General features: G+C 49.0%; 4 protein-coding genes and 1 non-coding gene across 7 annotated transcripts in view; 3 read left to right on the plus strand and 2 right to left on the minus strand.

Annotated features, from left to right (window-relative positions):
- Positions 1-279: 279 nt before the first annotated feature.
- LOC131212888 (DNA topoisomerase I, mitochondrial) lies at positions 280-10,836 on the plus strand. Its single transcript, XM_058206957.1, has 8 exons — positions 280-648; positions 3,384-3,703; positions 3,783-4,962; positions 5,148-5,245; positions 5,898-7,027; positions 7,114-7,364; positions 7,443-7,624; positions 7,725-10,836. Exons 1-8 carry the CDS (start codon positions 598-600, stop codon positions 7,825-7,827), a joined length of 3,315 nt encoding a protein of 1,104 aa, XP_058062940.1. The 5' UTR covers positions 280-597; the 3' UTR covers positions 7,828-10,836.
- Positions 10,837-11,118: 282 nt separating this feature from the next.
- LOC131207588 (uncharacterized) lies at positions 11,119-12,855 on the minus strand. The gene has a single exon (XM_058200207.1). It carries the CDS (start codon positions 12,853-12,855, stop codon positions 11,119-11,121), a length of 1,737 nt encoding a protein of 578 aa, XP_058056190.1.
- Positions 12,856-14,652: 1,797 nt separating this feature from the next.
- On the plus strand, positions 14,653-15,073 carry LOC131211575 (uncharacterized). The gene is made up of 2 exons (XM_058205096.1): positions 14,653-14,788; positions 14,848-15,073. The coding sequence occupies exons 1-2, from the start codon at positions 14,694-14,696 to the stop codon at positions 15,071-15,073; spliced, it is 321 nt and encodes a 106-aa protein (XP_058061079.1). The 5' UTR covers positions 14,653-14,693.
- Positions 15,074-15,086: 13 nt separating this feature from the next.
- LOC131211576 (plastin-1) overlaps positions 15,087-25,961 on the minus strand; it is a 30,064-nt gene continuing 19,189 nt past the window's right edge. For 2 of the 3 annotated variants that reach the window (XM_058205099.1, XM_058205100.1), the window contains exons 3-6: positions 18,700-19,599; positions 18,420-18,630; positions 18,058-18,336; positions 15,087-17,982 (exon numbers count right to left, since the gene is read on the minus strand). In XM_058205099.1, coding sequence (XP_058061082.1) covers positions 17,312-17,982; positions 18,058-18,336; positions 18,420-18,630; positions 18,700-19,599 — 2,061 coding nt within the window. In that variant the 3' untranslated portion in view covers positions 15,087-17,311. Of the gene's footprint in view, positions 17,983-18,057; positions 18,337-18,419; positions 18,631-18,699; positions 19,600-23,837; positions 24,196-25,961 lie in introns of those variants that run through there. The other variant, XM_058205098.1, reaches the window with a different exon arrangement.
- Positions 25,237-25,357, plus strand: Trnal-caa (transfer RNA leucine (anticodon CAA)). Its single transcript has 2 exons — positions 25,237-25,274; positions 25,313-25,357. It is a non-coding gene; the product is annotated as a tRNA-Leu (tRNA).

Here is a 25,961-nt window from a genome sequence, read left to right on the forward strand (position 1 = left end):
TTTAAAAGGTGACCATCTTCTCTACACACCTTATGCACACTTCTGCTCGAAACAGCTCTTGACGTGCGGTTTGCTGTTGCTGTCTGTGCTGCTGGCGACGTTTAGCTGCCTCCAGATATTCTCCACGATCGCTGGTGCGTTTGGTGGCGATTCGCCGCTTCCCGTGCAGATCTGTGAGTGCCCGTGCAAACTCTAAATCCGTTCGTCAATTGTTTACTGTTCCAAATTGCGTGCCATCGCAGAAAGCAGAAAAGTTTTGTGCCCGACGTACTGGTGTGCGTGACGACGGTCGAGGTGAACGCGTTTAGAGGCGAGAGCGAAGGATCGAGCTTAGCCGTCACGCCGACAGACAAAAGTGAAATCGTCACACTCTCCGCTGTGCTACATCGGGGGCTGGGACTTAGAAAAATTTTCATAGCTCGGACGGTCTTTCTAGGCTCTGTGTGTGCGGTGTCGCGGCGGCCACTCTTCCGGATATCGCATCATTATCACCGTCGCCACTAATCCGTTCACAATCGTTTTTGGTCGTCCTTCGCCGCGGTCCGGTGTCTCGACCCACGGTGCGAGCAGCGGAAAAGGCGAACTACCACCAGCACCATGAGCGTGGAAACGGTCATTCCACCAGCAAGCGGTCATCCTCAGCCAGCGGTAAGTGTGGTCAATTTTTCCATGCCATGGAACATGATAAAGATACAAGGTGGACAAAACACGCCAGCAGGAAGTTCTCGAAGTTTTCGCTAATTGCACGCAGTAGCGGGCGTAGCGTAATCAGCGCCAGTGCCATCTCGGCGCACTTGTCTGCTAGGACTTTTTTCGCGATTTGCTGTGGAAGAGAAAGTGGCCAGGGTGCTGCGATAGTGCAGGTACGGGCAAAAAAGAATTTTCATCGTTGCTTTGGAAGACAGGGTGAACAAAGAACAACATACGCACGCACACCGCGTAGTAGGCGAGCAAAGCGAGTGTCCCGTCGTATACCGAAAGTCTCCGAAACACGATGAAGAAGATAGAGTGTAGCAAGTTTTTGGGTGGTGGACCACATATTTCGTGAGATAAAATTCATTCTTGTTCGATTTTCCCGTCTGTAATGTAACCTTCCCCTTTGCTCAATCTCAATGCCCTATCTCATCCACCTTTCATCCCCATTCGCTGCTGCTGCGAGTGAGCGAGCGAGCGGAATGGCCAAGAGTCATTCATATATACGCACTGCTCGACCCAAGTGTTTCGTTGCACCGCCGTTCACACAGCGATGTTGGACTTAGCCGCGAGAGCGAACGAACGAACGTACGAGAAAAATGGCGTCCGGAGACTAAGTCCCACGTCGAACGTTCTGTGGCAAATGGGCGATGTTGAAAACTTTGCCGACGGATATTGTCCGTTTGGGTAGCCAAACGGCGATGGGACCAGTGGCAAAATGCGTTTCACGCCGAACACTATCACCTAAGCTGAAGATGATTTTTTCGACATTTTTGCGGCTAAGTCCCAAATTTTTGGGGGACTTAGAAAATTTTTCACTTCGCTCTTATACAACGATGGGCGCGTTTGGCGATGGTCGGTTGCGTCGTGTGTCCGCTCCCAACCGTTGTCTTTTTGCGGTGCCTGTGCCGTTTCTCGCTGCTGTGTGCGAGCAACAATTAGGTCGATATTGTAGAACGAATCTATTTTTTATACTCTGTTACAAAGTTTCGGCTTTTTGCGCTTTATTTACCACATAATATAGAGCGGCAAATAAGAGCTACTCGTTTGACTCTAAATTAAATTATTCTAAACATTGTCTCTCGAGGTGGCCTCGTCATGACCATCACTTTTTCTCGTGTTAACAACGCAGCATCTTGAACCGGCCGACGTACCGAGTTGGATTTTACAATGCACCTCGTCGATGATTGCTCCGTCGCCGCGAGAGAGAAAGGCGGTTGGATTCTTGCAAGTGTTTGTTTCTCGCGCGCTAGATTTTCATATTATGCGCACGGTTTTCGATGAACAGTTCCCATCACAGCATCGATTTGTTTTTGGGTTTTTGCACGAGTGCTGCATCCTGTGGCTCAGTAAACTCTATACAGTCTACTTTTCTCGAAATAGTTAAATTTTTCCCAACGTTAATATGATCTCCGTTCTGGGGTTTTGAGAAAAGAATAATTCCAAGAGATTTCTTCGGTTCTATACATGATTGAAAGATTAAATGATTTGTTGACGTTCTTATCAAATATATATTACTTAACGCACCTTGATTTGTCACCGGAAACGACTGAAAAATATAACTTAAGCGTAGGATGAATATAGTACAGTTCAAACTTTGGTTCTGGCTACGAACGAGCAATGCACTCATTAATACTTCGCTCTGGGAAGCACGTGCTAGGAAGTTTGGCAATCTTTTGTAGGCAAAGGAAAAAACTCTCCCTTTCCAGTAAGGTATCAAAAATGAAAATGAGATTTTGAGCCAGAAACCATCTTGATCAAATTTTGGCATACGAAAGTTATGGCAACACGGGCACGACAATACTTCACCGGATACTTTCATCCGGTGAGGAGGAAAACGTGTTTCGTCAGCACAAAACTAGCAAAACCTGTGCACGGAATGTCAGCTTTACATACTTGGGCCGTTTTGCTTGCGGTTCTGTTACCAGTAGTTTCCTTCCCACCGCTCTCATCCATTATTACACGCACATTTGTCTCGCCGACAATAAGAGGGTAAGAGGGTAATAAGAGGCTTAGATCAGCTGTTGCTCGGTTTTGAATGAAGTGCGTGGCACGTGGTGAAAACTCTGAGAAAATGAAAATAACCGATATGTTTGTTCCGTGTGTTCCGCCATCAGGGCCCCCAGACTTCTCCAGGATGTTCAACACACTAGAGAACATAGTTAGGAAACAGACCACATTGATGGCACGTGGTAATCGAATATTCGCGGCTGTGCTGTGCTTATTGGAATCGAAACGATCGCCGAGCAGAACGATCGTGCTACCATGCCATTCGTCGTGCGCTTCTTTGCGGATCGAAAATGAGCATTGCCCGATACGGAAGCGCTGCACATGGATTCCTGATAGCCCTTCTGTAAAATGTGGTTGGCGAGGGTTATCTATTATGCGCCTGTCGTGCGTTCGCCAACCTACTTTATGCTGCATTTGAATGTGTGTAAGTGAGTTAGCGGAGTAACGCACGTGTTCATGTCTTTCGATAAACGAGTTCGAAATATGGAATGGCAACCGCACGCAACACTCACAGCAGAACAAACCCGAAGAAAAAAAAAGAAACGAACAATCCCCCGAAACCCACAGAGTAGACAATTTGAATGGTACTTAGCGAATACGTTATTTGCTAATGAGTTGGATTTTCTTTAAGTATAAAGTTATGTTATTTTTAAAATGCATGTCTGATTTTTGTTTTGCAGGATTCATTGAAGCAAATGAATGGAATAGTCGATCGCCCAAATGGTGTAAGCAATGGTCATGCGGTTAGTGGTGGCAGCGGCGGCGGTGGAGAAAATGGCAATCGCCACAAGAGCCACAAGAGCTCGAGTAAGGACAAGCATCGGGACAAAGATCGCGATCATCACCGGTCCGACAAGGACAAGCATCGGGACAAGGACAGGCATCGGGAGAAAGATCGCGAACGTGAGAAGGATAAGCATCGAGATCGGGAGCGAGACAAGCAAAAGAGCAGCAGCGGCAGCGGTGGTCATTCCTCAAAGAGTGGAGGAAGTTCGTCCAAGTGAGCATTTGTCTTTCTAGATTTCCAAAGTTTTCCTCAACTAGGTTTATTAAATCAACTGTAATTGAATCGCTTTCAGGGACAAGGACAAGGAGAAGCACGGTAGTTCCGGTAGCAGTAGTACCAACAAGGACAAGGAAAGGTCTCACCACACCAGTTCGTCCTCGCACAAGAGCTCGAAAAGTGACAAGGATCGCTCGAAAGACAAGGAACGGGACAAAGATAAACATCGTAGCCGTGAGGATGGAAAAGACCGTAGTGAGCGTGATAAGAAAGATCGAGACAAGAGCAGCCGAAGCGACAAGGATAAGCACAAATCATCATCGTCCACGTCGAGTAGCAAGGATAAGGATCGCGACAAGCACAAAAGCAGTGGCGGCGGTAGTTCGAGCCGCGACAAGGACAAACATTCCAGCAGCGGTAGTTCGAAACGAGATAAGGACAAACATTCGTCGTCGTCCTCCTCGTCAAGGCACAGGAGGGAGGGGAAAGATGACGAAGGTGTTGTTCCAGCGGCCGTGGCTGCCGTAAAGCCGATGCCAATTGACGATGCAGATGGGCTTCCAAGAGAGTTCCTGAATGGCGATGGACACGTGAAGGTTGAACACGATATGTCACAGGAGTGTCGGGGGACCAAACCGCACGATGCGCTTGATATGTCGCAGGCCAGTTCGTGCGATTACTCTTTGTCACAATTTCGGGCGGACGAAACACCGTTCCCACTGAAAAATGAATCGATGGATCACAATCAGTCGAATCAACGAGAAGACTACCGAGAAGGGGACGATGAGGGCGATGAGGATGGTGACGAGGAGGGCGGTGACAGTGGTGGCGACAACGACGACGAGGAGTATGGCAACGAAAATGGCCACGACGAGCAACCGCAGCAGCAGCAGCAACTTCATTATCAACAGCAACAGCACCAGCAAGCATATTACGGTGGGATGCAAGATCAGTATCAACAGCATCATCAACAACTTCAAATCAAGCAGGAACCGCGGGATGAGTTCAAACGGGAGCCTCAATCGGAAGAATCCGAGGATGATATTCCACTGTCAAAGCGCAAGAAGAAGGATGCCGACGACGGCTACGAAGAGGGCAAGAAAAAGAAGATCAAAGTGGAAAAGAAGGACAAGAAAAAGCTTAAAAAACGTTCGTGCGATTCGGACGAAGACGGCGATGATGACGACTATGGCAAGAAGAAATCCAAAAAGGCAAAAATCAAGAAAGAGTCGCTGGCGAAACAGGATGTGCAAAAGGTAACCGATTCGTTTCAGAAGATTCGGTGCTGCGATTCGTTTCCGATTCTTCGTGGAGTTCCAGTCGGAAAAGTAGTAGGCGAGCGGAAGGCATTATTATTCATGCATTCTTCCTGCTTGTCTCGATAGTCTGTCGAATATGTAATGTTTACATTTGACTTTAATCTTTCCATCTTCTACCACAGACGAAGTTGGTCGTGAAGACCGAAGTGAAGACGGAACCTAGCCCAACGAAGGGTGGCCGCAAAAAGAAAGAAGAAGAGGAACAAGAAGTGTGGAAATGGTAAGTGTCCGTGCAAAACTACCCATCTATCGCTCTTTCTTCTCAATGCGCTATAAAGTTTTCCAATTGGTCCTTCGCCTCTGGTGCGGTAAGGAATTGTTTTGAAAACATCTTCAACAGGGAAACCCGGCAAATTTTGAAACCGGCGGTGTGTTACCGATGTTTTGTGACAGCCAGTGCGCAAGATTGTTTCTGGTTTTCACTGTGTGTGTGTGCGTGTTTGTGCGGTGAGCCGAGAACTGTCACAATTGATGATAGTTTTTGAAATCGCCACTCTGCGCTGGGTAGCGCTCCAAGCATCAAAAGGCGGTGAATATTTCTTCTACTGTCAAGCTGCCCACTGACATAACACATTATTTTTCGCGTGTGCCCTGCACATAGTTTTGAGCTTCGGATCGGATCGGTGACCCGGTTGAATGTTTTGTATTGTGGCTGTTCGACGATGTTTTTCTTTAAAAAAGGTTCAATGTCATATTTTTGGTGTTGCATTCCACACGGATGCGCCATTCTTGTGCAATAGGTAAAGTTCCACGTGCCATCGATGACCATCGACTTTTTTGGTGGGCGAAGGAAATGCAGCAGTGTCAAATATTAATACTTCGTTTTGTTCCCCTTTTCATGTGCACGCATCTCACCTTTCGTGTGAACTCAGGTGGGAGGAAGAAAAGCGCGAGGATGGTGGTAAGTGGACATTCCTTGAGCATAAGGGCCCTGTATTTGCTCCACCGTACGATCCGTTGCCGGAGAACGTCAAGTTCGAGTACGATGGCCGAGAGATGAAGCTGTCTGTGAATGCAGAAGAGGTGGCCGGTTTCTATGCACGAATGCTAGATCACGACTACACCTCGAAGGCGGCCTTCAATGACAACTTTTTCAAAGATTGGCGCAGAACTATGACCGAGTCCGAGCGTGCACGAATTACGGATTTAAGTAAATGCAACTTTCGGTCGATGGCGGCCTACTTTGCGCAGCTGGCTGAACAGAACCGCAACCGAACCAAGGAGCAGAAAGTGGCCCTGAAGGAAGAAAATGAGAAACTAATGAAAGAGTACGGCGTTTGCATGATCGATGGGCACAAGGAGAAGATTGGTAACTTTAAAATCGAACCACCTGGTTTGTTCCGCGGACGCGGTGAGCATCCGAAGATGGGACTTGTGAAGCGGCGAGTCATGCCAGAGGACGTGACTATTAACTGCTCGGAAGACAGCAAAATCCCCGTGGCGCCCGCTGGCCACCGCTGGAAGGAGGTACGACACGACAATGCGGTTTCGTGGTTGGCCTCGTGGACAGAGAACGTGCAGGGGCAGGTAAAGTACATTATGCTTAATCCGAGCTCGAAGCTAAAGGGCGAGAAGGATTGGCAAAAGTACGAAACTGCGCGCCAGCTGCTGAAGCACATCGATAGGATACGCGCCACGTATCACGAAGAATGGAAAAGTAAGGAAATGCGCATTCGCCAACGGGCTGTGGCAATGTACTTCATCGACAAGCTGGCACTGAGGGCGGGCAACGAGAAGGATGACGACCAGGCGGATACTGTCGGGTGCTGCTCGCTGCGCGTTGAACATATCGAGCTGTGCAAGGAGCGGTATGGCAAGGAGAACGTGGTGGTGTTTGACTTTCTCGGCAAGGATTCAATCCGTTACTACAATGAAGTGGAAGTAGAGAAACGTGTCTTCAAAAACTTGGAACTTTTCAAGGAGAACAAAAGAACGGGCGACGATCTGTTTGACCGCCTGACTACGACCTTGTTGAATGAATACTTGAAAAGTTTGATGATTGGTAAGCTATTGGTTACGCTCACTGACCAAAATGAAAACTTTGTTTTACTTTTCTTTTTTCACTGTAATATGCTTTTGATATTTCAGGGCTCACTGCCAAAGTGTTCCGTACCTTCAACGCATCGTTCACGCTGCAGAAGCAGTTGGAACAGCTTACCGATCCAAAGAGTTCGGTGCCGGAAAAGCTGCTTTCTTACAACCGCGCAAACCGGGCGGTAGCTATTCTGTGTAATCATCAGCGTGCCGTTCCGAAGACGCATGAAAAGAGTATGGGCAATCTAAAGGAAAAGATACGCGTCAAACGGGAGCAGGTTGAGCAGTGTCAGAAGGAGTTGAAGGTAAGACGATCGAGCTGCACATCGTGGATGGACCATAAATGAAATGTTATTCCTACTGTACGCACGCCAATGTCAAAGGATCTCAAAAAGAGTAACGTGCGTGATGCTGGCGCTATGGACAAGAAGACTAAGCAACTGGAACGGCTGAATGAGCAACTCAAGAAGCTCGAACTACAGGAAACGGACAGAGATGAAAATAAAACTATTGCCCTCGGTACGTCGAAGTTGAACTACTTGGATCCCCGTATTTCCGTTGCATGGTGAGTGACTGCTGACCGTTTGATGCCGATGGCCGATGACCTGGCGTCAACGTAGCATTACAATCACCAATTTCTTTCTTATTTTGTTTTTAACTTGCAGGTGCAAAAAGTTTGGTGTTCCCATAGAGAAAATTTTCAACAAAACACAGCGTGATAAATTCCGGTGGGCGATCGACATGGCCGATGAAACGTACGTGTTTTAGAGAAACAACCGGTGGTGACAGCAATCGGTGAGTCGATGAGCCGCCCTAAATCGATCCGTTCCATGCTCGGGAACACAAGCGCGGAATTGCAGTGTGGGAAAGCTATGTTTCCAGTGTGCACAGGGCGGGTAGATGAGCCAAATTACGGCCTTGTATGTGCCGACCACAACGATACATAAACGCGTCGCCGATTATCTTACGAATTGAGATATGACTAGTCGCGTTTTATGGTTCGTTTTGTTCGAAAAGTGATTATCTCGAGACGGTACGTTACGCGCCCCCCCCAAGCATAGCACTTTTCGGGCGCTCATTCAGCTCGAGTGTTGGGTACTCTGCACCGTACGAGAAGGCAGTAAACGCACACAGTCTAATGCTAGTGATAAGACAAAATTAAAACTAGTTTTATCGTCGATAATGGCAAAGCAGGAACAATGCGGGCGGGTGGTCCAGAAGAAGGAAAAAATTACACAGAAATCTTCCCGAGTGACCTCTTTCTGGGCGACAATGCGTGCGCGAAAAACGATAGTTGTGAACGACCCGTTGTTTTCTTCTTTTAGTTCTAAGGTACGCGCAAGAGATATGCGAAGGACAACATTTAATTTATTTTAGTAAAATTCCACCAATCAAATGGAGAAGATGCTCGAGACTATCTATAGTATCGCTGCCGCCGGTCTACCAACCGGAGTGCGGCGACTAGAAGAATGTTATCGGCGGTACCGCAATTTTATTCCTCTTCCTTCCGAGGGAAACAAGGTAAGGTAAATTTCTTGCTTTCCCTCTGCTCTCCGCCATTTGTGTAAAGCTCCATAAACTTCTTACCAGATCAATGGAGAGGAGAAGAAGGTAGCCTTAAAAGGTTGTATAGGTCACAGTTTTTTATTTAGCAGAAAACAAAAACCGATTTAGCGAAAGGAACCAGGTACAATCGATTTGAAGGCAAAAAAGAAAACAAAAATTGTAAAGTTCGATTTAGTTAGTTATTGCTCTCGTTTGGTGTGGTGTATGTAAGATAATGAGAAAGAATGTAACGAATGAACGAAAGACAGCTTGTACAAAATCAATGAGCAGCAGTGAAAGAAAAAGAGTGACAGAAAGGGAATCTAAAAGAGATAATCAGTTTGAACAACAGGTGCGTATTGAGACGTCTTAGGGCAACATTTGTGGCATATCCTATCAATGGATGCCCGTTGCCGTTAGATAACTACGATTGCCTCCGAAGAAGTCGCCGTTTGTTCACCACACCTTATCTACGCAACGTGACGGTGTGTTTGCCTAGAGTTTCCGGAAGGTGGATAGTTCCCCTCTGGGATCTTCCTTCTCGAACCGAGGGCGTGATTCAGTAAGTGTGAGCGTGATGTGTGCGCGTGCGTTTGAGCATTATGTAAAAGGTATTAGATACTAAGCTTGGTAGCTTTAAGACTTAGTACATTTTTGTTTCGTTGCTGTTTGCTAGTGTGAGTGTGTTTTATTTTTTCAGATAGCACAAGTTGATACACACTTACGCAAACATTAGACAAACACACCCACTCAGTCCCTAGAATGGGATACACATATTGTACAGTACTTTGATTGAAACAACAAGATATATTTGAATCGCCAAACACTTGGCCGACGTGCGATATGATGCAAAACGGGAACGTCACAACACGCCGCTGATCACAAAACTGCTTGAAGGTGACCGTAATGCATCTCGCGTTCGCGCCAGGTCGCGCTCATTCCCATTCGTTCGGTTTCGCGATTGAAAAGTTTCCCGAATCGAATGGAGATGCAGAACACTACCATCGAATTGGGATTTTCTCCAGCAAATCATCATCCTCCTTCATCGTCGTGATGTTATCCTTGGAGATTGGCTTGTGCACTAGGCTGTGAGTGCTGGTCACACTGCTCGCGCACACGGTTCCGATGAAGAGTGATATTAAACATTACGTCGCGAAATTGACGAATGTACGAAACTTTAAACTAATTTTCATACGCAAGCAAATACATATGAGCGAGAGAAAGTAACCAGGGCGGTGGTGATGATATCAGCTGCAATAGCGGCAGTAAATATTCATAAAACAAGAAAGATTCCTCATCCGGATAATAGCACGCGTTGATCAGTCTTTCAAAGTGATCGATTGGTGAAGAGCTCCTGGAGGGATGTTGACGATCGATACCGTCGAAAGTGATCATTTGAACGGATTTGAAGCAGCTTGTCATCAGGAGCTTGTGGGTAACGGACAAAAAGCAACAATGACTACCAACGGTTCATACAGAAGTGTGTCCGTTCTCTTAGGAAATAATACAGAAAAACTAGTGCCGATCTTCATTGAACCGCTTTCCTGATAACAGCAGACTGCTGCCACCTTTCGTTCTGCAATAAACCTATTTAGATAACGTTCCGCGGGAGCACACGATTGGCTACGAGCGACAATCGTTCAGCAATTAAAACAGACCGTTCGATAAGGCGCGTTGCGCCATTGTCAACGATCGATGTGTAAAACCTAAGCTAAGAGATCATTTTAGTTTTTACGTTAACGGTAGCGACTCAGTGCGCCCAAAACTCCACCCAACCGGTGTGCGTGTGAATGCTGCACGCATGTTTTAAGGCGAGGAAAAATAAAAATTGATGGCGGGAACTCCGTTGATGATGGGGAGAAACCGTTTAGCCCTTCGAACACAGAACTGATGATAATAATTCTGATACTGACACACACACACACACAGTACTTGTTCAGAGCCATGAACGCCCTGACATTATAACAAACACAACACAAAACAACATAAACACGATCCAAATATGCGTAGCAAATCTGGGTGGATATACAAAATTGGACGAACATAAAACGAAAAACGAACGGCAGAGCACGTTTAATGTGCACCAGGAGCGTATAATAAGATGAAAGTTGTAGAACATAGAAAACATATTGAGGAGAGAGAAGTGCGAAGGGCTGAAGATTAGCAACATAAATAAAACAAAATGGGACTCTGAGCATAAATGATGATAAAGATGATGATTTGAATAAACTACATAAGAAGAAACGTGAACCACGGTGTGTTTAAATGATCATCTTCCGTGTCGAACGAAAGTGTCTCAAAGATCGCTTCGACTTCAGATACGCCCGGATGGAATGCAACGGATTATGTCCGAAAGAGGGGATTCTTTTTTTCGGAGTCGTTTATTAATTAGTTGGGGCCCCGTTCGGGGCCGCAGCGCGCGAAACGGTGAAATAAATGTTCGTCGCTTCAGCGTTTCTAATGCTAGTGTTATGGGTTACTTTTGCTCATTCAACCGATGCTCCACGATCCCGTCTACGGAACCTCGTGCGAGATGTGGTGCTCGTAGCGGATGACACGCTCACCCGGCCCTCCCGGGCTGACTCCGTGCGGTCCGACTTTCGATGATCCCGGTCGCCCCAGGCCGGAACCGGCCACGTAGCTCCGGAACGACACCGTCCGCTTGACCGTCTGCTTCTCGTTTTGCTTGCCCGTGTGGGGGGGCTCGATCTCGATCCTCGGCGACATCAGTGCGGCTTTACGCAGCGGAACGACCTTCTTGCGTTTGCGTAGCTTCTTGTCCTTCGGCGGGTCGGGTGGGCTCACGATACCGGTCGCCGTCTGGCGCGATTCTGAAACGTACATACATTCCTCGTGGTTAACGCCAGCCGCATCCCGGCACTGGTAGCAGGTCAGCTCGCCGTTCTCCGTACGGTTACCCTTGCGGCAGTTTGACCAGTCGCGCGACGCAAAGTCCTTCAGCACCTTAGCCACCTCGTCCTGGTCGCCGTAGTCCATCACGTAGATGTCCGTCGGCTCGTCGGCTCCGTCCGCTCGCTCGGCCTGCAGTTTCATGGCCCGGTTGGAGCGCAGGTCGATCGCCGGCGGTTGGTACCGGTAGCCTCCACCATTGGTCGTCACCACCGTCGCCAGCTGGTGTGGGTTCGAGCGGAGAATCGGTCGTCTCAAAGGATGCTGCTTCCGGTCTGGGGTGCTTGTGGTGGTGGTGCTGCTGCTGCTACCCAATGGTGGGACTGCTTCCCGTTCAGGGCGCGAGTCCGCTCGCCCGGCTCCCTCACCATCGTCGTCGCCTTCGTCATCATCGGCATCGTGCGCCTCCTGCGGTGCATCCTTTTTGCTGTCGTAGTTGCGCTCCTTCACGAACGCGTACTTCCGGTGGTGCGGCTCGTTGGCGTAGGCACAGTTCTCCGACGCGCTCTCGCTGGCCGGATCGTGGCACACCGAGCACACCATGCCGTCCTTTTCGTAGGTCCGACAGTTCCGCGGATCGGCCGCCAGTCGCTTGCTCTGCTCCTCCGACTCCGCCTTGATGCGCTCGTAGTCCGCCGACGAGGAGTAATCGAAGCGGTCGAACTTGTAGTCTCCATCCTGCTCCTCCCGATCATCATCATCATCCTCGTGTTGAGCACCCGGGGCCGGTTTCTTGGCCGGGGCCTTCCGGGTTTGGGCCGACTTCTCACGCCGCTTGCTGCTCCCCACGTCGTCGCCGTCGTCGTCGAAGTGCTTCGCAATGAATTGCTCGTAGCGCGTCGCGTAATCCTCGAGCGGTTCAGCTGGCTCCCGTTCATCCGCCGAGCTGACGACCTTTCCTTCCTCCTCCTCTTCCTCCTCTTCCTCCTCCACCAGCCTTTCCCGTTCTTCGTCGTCATCCAACCGTTCCTTGTCCTGCTTTCGTTTGCGCAGTTTGGCCCGTTTGCTGGCGTCCAGCGCGACCCAATTGGCGCGCTTGGTGCGGGTTGCCAGAAACACGTCGTCCGGGCCAATGTAGGACGGGTCCAGGGTGAAGGACGGGGTGGCCGAGATGGGGTGGAGCTGCGACAGATCAAAATCCGTCCTGAAGTCTGGCTCCTCGCCCTGATCCGCCAGGGAATGCCTGCCACCGTCGAAGCGCAGCAACTCCTGCTCAATGTCATCTACCAGCGACGTGTCACTATACGCACCGTTGAACAGCACCGCACCGGAAGTGGCACGGAGTTCGGGCCAGCACACCACGGCTACGGCAAAGCACAGGATCGCCACCTTCGACGCCATGCTCGGGGTGAAACGTAGAAACTGGCAACGGGACTCGGGAAATCTAGTGCTGCTCGCAACCTTCGCAACCGAAGGCCATTTTCCGACTGCCGTCTGACCGTAGGCGGGTGCGATAATTTTATAAGTGTTGCGATAGACCACACGCCACGGACCTGGGCAGCTATTTCCCTCCACGAAACGTTCGCGTTAAATAATCGCCCACCAAAGCAACGGAGCAAAAACCCCCGAAGGCAAATCTTGGGAGAAAAAAGGCCCAACCCGCAACGCCAGCCATCGGTGGCGTTCCGAAAAATTCGAAACTTTTCTCACACCGGCGGAGGGGATCCCGAACCATTCAGCCGTATCCTTCCGTCGATCTTCGTGGGGCCCGCGAAACCAAATTGATTGACCAAAATCAGTCCGCGTGCCCAAGCAATGGCCAAGATTCAGCAAAAGAAATTGTCAACTTCGCAGTGCGGCTCGCGTCTCGGGTGGGTGGAACCAATGCCAATGGGGTTGTGTAGGCGGCCCGCCACCTCCAACGTGGCGGGTTTGCGCGCACTGATTGCACCGAAAAGGAAAGTGTGGCCGTACACCTGGCTTTTTTTGCTTTATGCACTTTCTTCCAACACCGCCGTGGACTGTCACCGAATTTCGAGCCACCGTGCAGTGTTACGCGGTGACCGATTGTTCTTGCCACTGGCCATTTCGTGCGTGGCTGTGTGTGAGAGAGTTTTTTTGCCGGAAATGATTGGCCCGTTTTGGCAATTACTATGTGGGCCAAACGGTTGTATGTTACTCAATAGGACTCAGTACTGAACAGTGGCTGTGGAGACAGAGTGTTTTCCACAAAGTTGTTTCTATTTTTGTTAGAACAAAAAGGGAAAGTAAATATAGGAACCCAGTTAGGGGAAATGAAAAATAAACAATACAGGACTATTAGAAGGTCAGGAACAGAGAATTGACGTTGGACATAAACGATTTGAATCGTTTTGATGGTTGAAATATTCTGTTTATTATCGTTTAATAAACTGTATCATATATTTGAGTGCCACATAAATTGAGCTAAAAATTAACCACGTAAATGATCGAAAATGCCCTCAAAATTAGGCATTTTTTTGTACCATCCACTGAATAATTTAGACTGTCTGATCACCAGTCCTGATCACCAGAAAATTAGGCTTATCTACACTACCAATGCTTCCCCAATTGGTCCTCGACAAGAAAATATAACTTTGACATTTGATTGAAATCATTTTCATTATTTTTTTCTTTCATTAAAAATATTACCAAAAACCGGCAACTCTGTACATTACCTAACATTTTCGATCAATGAATCGAGGTTAAGTTCCCGGACTTACGGACGGACGGAATCGGTTATACTTTAAGTGAGCCTACGCTCTTTAAATAAATTGTCTGATATGGATTATTGCCGAAGCCAGTTTCATGAAACGACACGCCATGCCGAAATGGTGGAAAATGATGGGGTGAAATGGGGTGTAACAAAGGCGAGCCCTGTCCAGAAAATCAATGGACCTTTCGGACAAATAACACATAAATTACGCGGTACTAAAGCTCGCTCCGTTAGTGACACGTGGCCCACAACCAATAACTATGACAACGGATGGGCCCAAACCATGCTTCCCATCCCGCCCGGGGAACAGTGCGAGAGGTCCTGTCGCACCCGTCACCGGAATCGACGAAAGATCAATCAATACTGACACGTTCACGTGCGAGCAACACCGCGCGTTGCTGGATTGTTGCGAGGATTTGTTGAGCCGTCGGTACCGGTACCGGTTCTTCGGAGGTGCAATTAATTAGGCCATTGCGAAAAGAACGCGTGTGACTCGTTCACGGACATGAAACATCAACAGGTGGTGCCGGACTATGCGGCGATGGTGCAGACTTCCGGCACTTGCCTGTGCTTGGTGTTTTCCGGCTGGGTCCTGTTCAAGTGAGTGTGAGGCTGATTGATCCGTGGATAGTATAATTTTACACTCTCATTTCCGGCAGGCTGGTTCAAGCTATCTTCTGGCTGCCGGGATATTTGGAGAAAAACCAGGGTCGGCTGTATCGCCAGCTGGATCCTCATTCGGCCAGTGATACTTCGAATGAAAATGGAAGCTCCCAAGAAAATGACCGACTAACGGCCACGGCGGAGGGAACTACGTCGATCGGTGAAGATGAAGGCGAAAGCGTAGCCGACGAATGCGAAGCCGACAGTAAGAAGGACAAATGAAGGGTAATTTTGCTTTTAATCGAATGTGGTTTTATTTCATGCGAGCAAATAAACGATTCTCTTTTTTCCCGTATCCTGGTTCCAAAGCCTGTGACCCTACGACTAATACCGCATGTGACAGATGTGTTGAATCCCATCCTCATTGTATTTTGAAATTGAAAAGTTGACGCTGAGCAGATGAACGTATCGTTAAATTAGTTGCACACCGTCCGGGAGTTGGCACCAGCTGTTGCCCCATTCCGATTCTGCGCCGCATCGTTACAGGGCACATATTAAGCTGTTCAAATGTTTTAATTAAATTAAGTTCAAATTAAGCTGTTTGTTGAATTGTTTAAATTTCCACTCAACGTTAGTTATTTTTTTCCGACATAGGAAATTGGGGAGTGCAGTGAGAATTTTGGATTGTAAACGGGCTGATATCGTTTTAACGACCAATCAATTCGGTTCGGGGCTCAATTCCCAGGCGAATGCGCTCGCATCCTTGCGGGGATACTTTTTCCCATCTTAACACACAAATTAGTATGGAAACTTTAACGTAGGTTATGATTAATGGTTTGTTTTTAATTCCATTATAAGCTGATTAGACACTATGCCCCCCCTTTTTCTTCTAACTTGCTCTAAGCACACACGTCCACACGCCTTCCTGATTCTTGCTTCCATTCCGATGTCCCTTGGGGGTCCGTGTTTAAATTGTTTCTCCAAGCGGATTCGTATTGCTACTTATCAATCTAATGGTTAAAAAAAGGGAAGAGAAAAAACAAAACAAACAAAAAGCCCAAACTAAAGCTCACTTAGCCTGTAACGATATGAATGCGATTTGTCCTTTGTCCTGTACACTTGTATCCTTTCCTGTATACATCGGCGCATTACTTTGACTCATGCTGTGACCCCATTCCTTTACCTACGTTAGTGAAGCTTAATACTGCGTTACAGATGATTAGTTTCATCAATATAAATCCCGCACCGCTCGGATCACGGGCAGCGTCGGATCTTTGCAGGTGCGTATAGGTTCCGTTCTCTGTTTAGTGAGAGAAAATGGAACGCTTCGGTTAAAATTAAGCACAAGAAGGGAAAAACAAACTATTCGTAGCCACCAAATCGTAGACATATGTTTAACTAAATTGTTGCACGTGTTCCTTCTGTCACTTTCCAGGAATACGGACCTTAGAGTCACTATTCCCACTTGTTTTTGCTAAATAACACAGTTCCTTTGAAAACGTGAACAAATCCATTTTATGCTCAACGTTGCTCAATCTTCTCTCGAAATGTGCTCAATAGACGTGCGAAAAGCAGAAGAAGCATAACCCAGCCCCGGGGGTGCCCACGGATTGCACATCCAGGCCGTCCGAGGCCTGCAAAAAATAACTTTAGCAGCAAATTCAGTAGCAATCCACCTTTCCCTTTCTTTAACTCAACTTTTGGCACGTTCTGCATTTTTGTATGTGTATGTTCATTTTGTTTTATACTCAAACTTGCGGGAGTTACTCAAGACCCTTCATTGCTGTTGCTGTAAGGTCAGAGGGGTTCTCTGCGCTTTGTTGGCGAGAGAGTAGTTCTGATTGCCATTCTGTTGGAAACACTCTATCCATCAGCTAACCTTTCCGTGAATCTTTGTGGCATTGCAAGCAGTTGCTGATAAAAGTAAAAGCACAAAATAATACCAGCACATTTTCGGTCCACTTTTAAGCTTCGGGGGACATAAAAATAACTGAAACTCATTCACGTTCGCAGTGCCTCAAACGTGCGTTTATAACTCTCGTTCGTCATTTTTTATCGTTACCACTACAATTATTATAATTGTTACAATAGATGTCCGTATTAGTTATTATTGCATTAAATCCGAAACGAGTTGTCCCCACTTACTCTCACCGACCCTAGGATGCTTGGTTGTCTGGCCACGCAAGCATACATCATCTCGTAACCACGTGATGGCCCCCCGTGGGAGGGTGGAAACAGTGGGGAGTTCTACAATCTTAACTTCTATCGCACGCACAAACGGGCAGTCACACGCTTACGTACACAAAATACGTACATACATACAAAACACACGCATACCGGTTGCTTACACAATGTCTCGGCCTTTTGTTGCATTAGTCACGTAGCGTCCCGCTTAACCCACGTATTGTATTGACTGATCACTGACATCATATCGCCAAGCACGATGACAGGCCGCGAACGCACGGCCGCGATTCGGTTTCGCTATCCGTCGCATCGCAGTCCTTTCAATGTTCCGTTCGTTCAATCAGCAAACTCATCGATAACGGCATTGGCTGTCGGCGGTGTCGGAGATACTGCCGTCGGTTGTATCGTGGCACCGGCGACCACTTCGTCCGTGTCGTGATTCTCTTCCAACGTTCCGTTGCCATTCGTAACGACGGCGGCTGGTTCTGCTTCGACGATCTCCACCATCGGTTTGGGTTCGGGGGAAGCGGCCACTCCGTTATTGTACGGCTGCTGCGGCGATACAGACGCGACCGGTGTCGTCTTGGTGGCGGCACTGTCCATGTTCGGTACGTAGTCCATAGCCATCAGGCACGCAAACACGGTCATGATCATCTTCGATTTCACCTCGGTAATGTCCTCCGGTAGGGCGTACACCCGGGCACCGATTTTGCGCGCCATCGATACGGCGTACTTTGCGTTCTCGAGGTTCTCCTCGGCGTTGCCACCTTCCCGGACGTTGTCGTAGTTGATGCTGCCCGGCTTGATGGCGTCGATCAGGTCGATCACGATCTTGCCGTCGGCGATGGCCGAGTCTTGGAAGTTTTTCAGGCTCGTGCGCTTGCCGGCATTCTGCAGCTTCGAGTTGACCCACTGTACGATCTCCTTCTCGATGATCGGATTGCCGGTGTTGGCAAGGCGCGACAGAATCGACAGCGTGTACGCACGCATCAACTGCCAGATTAGGGCTACGGGGAAACAACGGATTTGGAAGGGGTTAGAGAGCGAATTGGTACCTCAACCCGGGGGCTCGTTCAACCTACCCAAGGTGAGCGTCGCATTGCCATCGCTCAGATCCTGCCCGGCAATGCCGACCAGCGAGAACTTGAGCTGTTTGCCCAGTTCGACGGCGTAGTTACAGTTCTCCAGCTTCTCCATGAACTTCCGCAGTGGCGTAAACTTCTGGTGGACACGCTTCCACTGCACGATTCCCGGCTGGATGATGTCGCACAGCTGGAAGATGATCAACCCGTCCGCCAGATCCGAGTACAGCCAGTTGACGTGCGGCTTCACACCCATCGAGTTCATCCAGTTACGGTACGCTGCAGGTAGAAAAAGGCACAGAGATCGTTGGCAATCGTCGAAAAACCCAATCAACCCCCCATGGCGCCCTGGTGATTCATACTTTTCTCTTCGCGCGTTTCCTCGATCGACTCGAGCCCTTCGATTTCCTCCGGCTGGTCCAAGCCCGGGTGGTTGTTGAAGAGGTTCGCCACAAAAGCTAAGTTCAGTTTGTAGACACCATTGACCACATCCTGCGGGGTGACGAACGAGCGGCAGTTCAGCTTGGCGGCCTGCTGCAGCATTACTTCGGCACGGTTTAAGGCGTTTGGTTCCTGCGGAGGGGAGAGTGAACGATCGCATAAGCAATGTCTTCGGCGGTACGATCTGCCCACTGTACTTACCCTGAGTGCTTCCAAGTTAACACCGGCATCCTTGGGGGCAATCTGGTTCAGCAAGTAGGAGTACACCTCCGAGTCGGAGATGTCACTCTGGAAGTTGGTGCAACGCCTCGCGATGCCGGCCCGCTCCAGATGGTGGTTCACCCATCGCAGCAGTATCGCTTCCGGCGACAACTTCATAAGGTCCTCGAGCCGCTCACCGTCGGACAGCAGGGTCGCCAGTCCGGGGCAGCTGTCGAGTGTGATGTGACTGAACAGCCCGATACGGATGATTTGCCAGAGCAGACCGAGCACCAGATGCGGTTTGCCTTTGGCCAGATCGTGCGCATCGATGTTGACGATATTGCAACCGATCGCCTGCGAGGACACGAGGGCCAGCGTCAAGTTTTCGAACTTGGTGTAGACGGTCAGGTTCTTCTTGTTGATGGCGCGCTCGTCGATCGTGTCCGGGCAGGAGTGGTTGACGATCTTGCACAGCAGTATACCGTCCTTCATCTTGTCGTACAGCTGCTTGCCCTCCGGATCGAGGGGCAGCAGGTGCTTGAGGTCCGGATCGTGCACCAGGTTCGAGTTGATCCAGTCGCTGAACGCGAGCTGCTCCTCGACGCGCACCGAGTGTGTCGTGCCGGCGGCCGACGAGTCCGACATCCCACCGAGCGTTTCCAGGTTCTCCTTCTTCGACACCACCTTCTTGAACGTGCTCGCCACGTCCTGTGCCTTCAGGTCCATGCAGAGCGACTCGAACTCATCGTACGACAGTTTGCCCATGTGCTGCGAGCGCTGCTTGTTCGTGTACTCGTCAATCATCAGGCGGATCTGGTAGCCGGGCAGCTTGAAGCCGACCTGATCGAGCGCCTCCTTCAGCTCCTTCAGCTCTATGAAACCATCTTTGTTCGCATCGATCTGCAAGTAAGGGCAAGATGCCGCGAGGAAAGGCATTCGAATGAGTTTACGCTAATAGGAGAAACCAAATTTGAAGTTCAATTGAATTAATGACTGATTGAGCTCTGGTGCAATCTTATCACGGTTCTGAGTATTGTTTTGGTCGTAATGTGGCTTGCGTTGCGTGTGGCAAAAACCGAATGTGTCATGAGAGCAGCATACCTATGAATCGGTTTCGATTTCGTTTAGGAAGGAAATTAGGAAGTAACAATTGGCTGACCCACTAATAACATTCCAATGAGTAGCCACAACTGTGCAGGAGTTCTTTTAGTAGTGTCGAGCACACGATCCGTGGGTTCAGAAATTTTACAATTTATATGACTGAATTTCATGTTCACACCAACCCAGCGCCAGAATTCGGAGTACAAGACATCTACATTAGCTTGTCAACCCGGGAAACAGCCTTCAGGCTAATGGCTTCGAACGCCTGATAGAACGGGTAGAAGAAGTAAACTAGGCAATAATGAAGTCCAGGTGGATCACAAAACATTTGTAGGCCGACCGATAGACACACCATTTGTTGGTACAACCTCTCGCTGACACACTGCCCCTGAGAACCCTCTCCGTTGGTCGTCTCAAAATGAGTCATTAGCCATTCCAGGCGAGGTGGTAAACGCATTCCGCCTGCCTAGTGCGCCACCGTGTCTGCCAGTCACCGAAAGGCGAGCCTCCGCGCTGACTCCGAAGCGGAAATCATGTTGTTGCCCTTTTGCGGCCCGCCACTGCCGCGTGGCGCCGAGCCTGGGTTAAAACAAACAAATATTGATAAAGAAGGCACACACAATGGCGACTGTCAATGACCTTGATGGGGCATCGGGGAGTTAGTATGTTAGTGGGAGGAAATGACTCGATTCCCCGGCAAAACGGATTCGTCACTTACGAACCCGACCCGAGTGTGCATTCCTGGTAACTGCGGCTGACTCAGCTCGCAACAGTCGCGCTATCAACCCTCGCCGCGGCTACAATGCTCGGAACCGGCCATTTACAGAGTGCGAAACATGTCAATAATCGGGCCGGGCGATGGCGTTAGTAAGCAATAATACCGCCGAAAGCAGGCGGCATTGTTTTATCGATAAGCAATGAAATGGCTTCAGCGTGTTCCGGTGCGCGCAGGTGAAGGTTTCGGCAAGGGCATGGTTCCCTTCGGCCGAAATTCCAGGACGACTAGACCAAATTGATTGACACAAGACAACTTTGATAACGTGCCAATAACGAATGTAATCGCGCGGATCGCAATGGAACAGACCATCATGAGGAGGGCGCGATGGACCGAAAGGACAAATGAGCTTGGATCCTGTTCCTCCGCGGAAGCATTGCGTGACCCAGTTTGGTGTGCGTTTGAGGTTAAGAGAAAGAAAAGACCGCCACAAAAAACAGCATTTTCCGGCGCAGATAAACGATCCGGCTCCGAGTTTGCCGGAAGCCGACCGAGCAGCCAATTTGGTTTATGCATTTCCACTTTCATTCGGTTCAATATTAATAAGCCGAAATCCGAAAAGCCCTGATACGGGGCAGGCTGACACACTGGACAGCCAGAGTGAGAGAGAGGCATTGATTGAGTGAAAAACACCTAAAACCGTGGTTCGGAACATCGCCAACATGTGCAATGAATAATAAATGAAACAAATTAACGATGCGACTCATTTTCTCCCGGCGGTCACGGTGATGGTATCTGTCACAGATACCGGCGTGACATTCGAGGCGAGATTTCGCCACAAATTTTCCGTTGACCAAGGTTGACCGCACAACCCTTTCTCTTTCGAATTTTCCTTCCTCATGTGTTGGCGGTTGCCAAAACAAAAAATCCACCTTCTCTACGGTGACCCACATTTTCACGACCCTGCCTGCGATCACATCAACTCAACGTTACAATTGAAGCGCCCCCCCATGGTGCCACAATTAATCGTGTATGCGATTGGCCAATTGCCAATTGGTCCGCCGAGACGGCCGTGCATTGAAACAATGCTTCCAGTTCTCAGAAATGGGAGCGAACGGCCGGCCACGTCGATGCAGTTTTTAATTGTTTCACGGCGTGTTATCAAACGCGCAAAGTGTCCATTTTATCGCAAACGTCGATTGACGCAGGTGTTGAGAAGTGGTCGGACGGACACAAGGCTCTATGGGAACTCAGAACTGATCACCTTCAAGAGGGACTCTCCAAACGTCGGCCCTTCCCCAAAAAGAAACCCACCGAATGGGGTTTATCAGCGTGGTGATAAGAAACGAGGAGGAACCACGAGAGTTGGCGTGTCCGGCAATATCGATTTCCAATCGGCCAGGAATTTCGGGATCACCCGCCATCCACTAGAGCCCCCGCCGTCGTTCGCCCCGATCGAAGGGCCACCCTTGTGCGGTTATCTGTGAACCGGGGGCTGACTATGTCAACACAGCAGAGTTGCGTCCAAATGGCCACATTTACGGCGTGAGGTGGCGTACGAGGATACTACCCTAATCTTATCGGCGTTGCGTCCACTCTTGGCTGGACCTTCACGAAACAGGCGCACTTGTAGCAACGAGTTGTGTGGCCATTCGCCCTGCCAATAACGGTCAGTGTCCGCGTAGTGTGAGTGGGGTGTAGTATCCGGGACAGGGGCTTGGGTTGTTTTGCAAGGATCGCTGATTATCTTTTGATAAACGCGCGTTTTGTGCGCGTTGCCCTTGATAGATTGGATTGACCACTTTTGGACACTGCCGATTTGCCCATAGTCCGCCAAGTTTAGAGGGAACGAAAGAGAATCCGGTATTTGGCGGCCTGCTTTGAATTATTCATCGGCCGCGTCTTGGGTACGTCTCTCGGGTCTTATCGGAAATGCGATAGTTCGACGCCGATTACGAGACAGTGGACGATGGGGCTGCCGTTACGAAAACGGCCCGTCGTCCCGATAATCCCCATTTTGTAACCCGGAACAAATCGTACCCGGAATCTGGGCGATCATCGCACCTGTGCGGCGTTGTTTGTTGGTACGGTGGAATTAATTCCGCAGGAGAAACTTGATTCGAAGGCCACTTCCGGTAGCCTCCGCGACGATATCGTCACTTAGCCCGGGGGTCTGTCAACAAGCCTGCCGTTAGCCTGTCGTGGTCTGGGAATAGAATGGATGTTATCAGCCACTAAAACTTGGAAGGTAAAGCCAAGGAAATCCTCTCTGGAAGGTCATAGATGGGCCACACTATCGAATGGTGATCGCTTCTGTGGTGGAGCGCTACTTCTTAGTACCGGAATTAGAGACCCAGCAGTCCCAGCAGGGGTTAGGCCGCCCCGGGTTTTTATGACAGTTGAAGTGTGCTCTGCCCGCGATTAGGTTTTATGGATGTTGGCGTCCGTTGGGAGGGAAGCAAAGGGCATGCCGGCAAGCAGTCGATGCCACAGCCCCAACAGCAGCAATTGGGTGGTTATTAGATGCCACGCAGCCCGTCGCACTTTCGATGTTTATGATCCTCATCCACCACCATCGCCAAAGCAAACGTCAATCGCCTGATCCTTCCTCTTTCTGTGTGCACGTTTTTGGGGAAAGTAAAACGCATCAAAATGCTACGGCAAACGGAAAGCTAAATCAGTATATTTAGCCCGGCTCTCTAACTTCCCGCTCTGTTGCGCGACCGAGATTGCAGACACAATCTCGCTCGCCTGATCTGACACCTATCGCTGTGACGCGTGTGACGCCAATGGCGACAAAACCATTGACGAAGTGTGAAGTACATCGATAACGGGCCGGGCGGCGCAGCATGACAGTTTAATCTTGTTATTGCATTGCACGGCAAAAAAGAGGGCAAACAATAATGGCAAATCGTAAATTGGCAAAGAGGAACCTCCGACCACCTTTGACAGCCTGTCATATGGTCTTACATAGCGCGCCGGCTGCATTATGCCGATGGTTCCACTCCAAAAAAAGAACCACCACAAGGATCGGCGATGAGTCACTTAGTCCCCCCCTTTTGGTATGAATAATCCACCTATCCGCCCGATAGGTTGATTTGGCGTTTCCGATTCGGATCCGGTGCAAACCAGAGTTTGTCGTCTTTCGGTCTTTCGGTGACTCAACTAGGGCGGGGAAAGGGGTTCCGATCGATCATAGCTCATCGGACCATAACTGACTCATCATCGCCGAAGGTCCCTACACCCGGTTTCCCCTTCCGGACCCGAGAAAGTCGCCCCGCATGATACCCGCTATGAAGGCGTATAGGATTCTTGTGCTTACTCGATCGTAAAGGTCCTCCGTGAACGTACGCCGGAAATCCTCCAGCACATGATCCTGTTGGGCGATTTGGTGGACATCCATGGTTTGGGTCACTTTCGTTCGGACGGACACTCTGCTCTTGCGATCGGTCGGAACTTTGGACTTCCGTCTGTCGGCGACTGGACTCTAACCCTTTTGCGCACACACCAACACCCACTCCCACACACGTGCACACCGCCTAGAAAGTCACGACACCAAAACCCTCTCCCAGAGGGACGTCACGGGTCACAGTATGCTGCAGTTCGTGCGCCTGTTGCTCGTGGCGATAAAAGCCGCGGACCGATTACGCTCGACGCGGAATGGCGGAAGAGAGGTCCGAAATACACGCGATGTCGGTCTTTTGTGGGTGACTGTTGACATCAGACTGACCGGCCGCTGCACTAGCGGAAAGCCCAAAAGGCTCCTCCAGCACACACCAGAGGCCCTGCGACGCGCGGTCACGGCCGGCTGGGCACCGCCACTCCACCGTCTCGCCGGTTCCATTCGCGGGGTTTCATATCCAACCTCCCTTTCTAGCGCGCGCCGGAACACACTGGCTGCCTATCAGTGCTTTACTGGGGTTGCGCCAAGTGGGAAACCGATTTCCTCCTGTGGGTGTGTGTGTGTGGAGTGATAACGACCACAAGTGCCGTCCTTGGGTTGGGCGATGTGGGGTTTTAATTTTTGCAACCTGCAATCCCGATAAACGTATAGAAATTTCGCTTTTTTTTCCTGCAGCACACCCTCACAAGTAGAAAACTGCACAATGGTGGGTATAAACGATATTTTTTTCTTCAAATTCTTCCCTTACCTGTGTGCCATAAAGAGTGTAAAGAGGGTTGTAAAGAGGCGCAGCGGAAAGTCAATAAATAAAGGTGCGCATGAGACGTTGGTTTTTTTGTGTTGGTTCTGTTCAATTTGCGCGTTATCGTTTTATGGTTTTGGTGAGCCCGAAAGGCAGCCTAGGACGAATCGGAGCATATAAAACTTTCGATCGAAACACTGCTCCACACGCTACCCACATGAAACATATGAACTTTCCCCTTTTGACCAACAACGGGCGGCTCCCTGTCCCTGTATTTCTCCTTCGAGCAGCGCACCATTTCCGCGTAAACTTTTTGACGACCGAAGAAGAAAATGATGAGATGAAACCGCCAAAAGAAAACCACAAACGATCGTTCATGGTTAATTCATTGAAGAAAATTCGGCCCCATCAGTCGAAGATCAACTCCCAGCGTAGGGCCATTCCAAACCAGAGCGAGAGAGTGAACGCAAGTCACTCACCAAAGTCGATGAGTGACTCTGAATGAATAAAATTTAGATTGGAGTAACCATGGACTGGGAGAACGTGGTTGCGTTTGGGCTACACCTTGCTCAACATGTCAGGATGGCCGAGCGGTCTAAGGCGCCAGACTCAAGAGAAATCTTGCCCATCACTAGATGGGTTGCCGCGAGTGTTCTGGTCCTCTCTGAGGGCGTGGGTTCGAATCCCACTTCTGACATCGAAATTACTTTTTTTGGTATTTATTGTAATCGAACGAAATTTTACTATCAATTTCATTTCAAATCTTGCAACTAAAGTAAAATATAATAACAGGTTTTATAAAGCTGCATCTGGAATTGATCCAGTGTAATGTATGATTATCGTGTAATACAAAACCATATTTTACCCATTCGATAAATAACACTTATTTTACATACAAAATGCATATTTTAACTTAAGCCGTCTTCACACCAAAATGAACTGAACGTTACGTAGCAAACGACGCGTTGTCTCATATGGCATTCTATAGGACCCTTCACACCGGCGTCGACGAAAACTTCGCACGGCGCGACGAATCTGTATGAAAAGACAACGCTCCTTTTGTGTCGCTTAAAAACTTTGGCCAAGGTTCGTATACTTGGTTTTTGGGTGAGTGGGGCGAAGTGTTGTGTTTTGACAGATTATTTGTGTTTATATTTGGAAGATCAAGACACATTGAATTTTTGGTGCGAGAATTAAAATAGTTTTATAATGAATTTGTGTTTGTATTACAAGTAATAATTAAGTTAAAATTATTTTGCATGCTTGTGATACAAAAAAAACGCCAAATGAGTAATCTTCGA

Source organism: Anopheles bellator, chromosome 2 (assembly GCF_943735745.2).
Source record: "Anopheles bellator chromosome 2, idAnoBellAS_SP24_06.2, whole genome shotgun sequence".
Classification (NCBI taxonomy): domain Eukaryota; kingdom Metazoa; phylum Arthropoda; class Insecta; order Diptera; family Culicidae; genus Anopheles; species Anopheles bellator.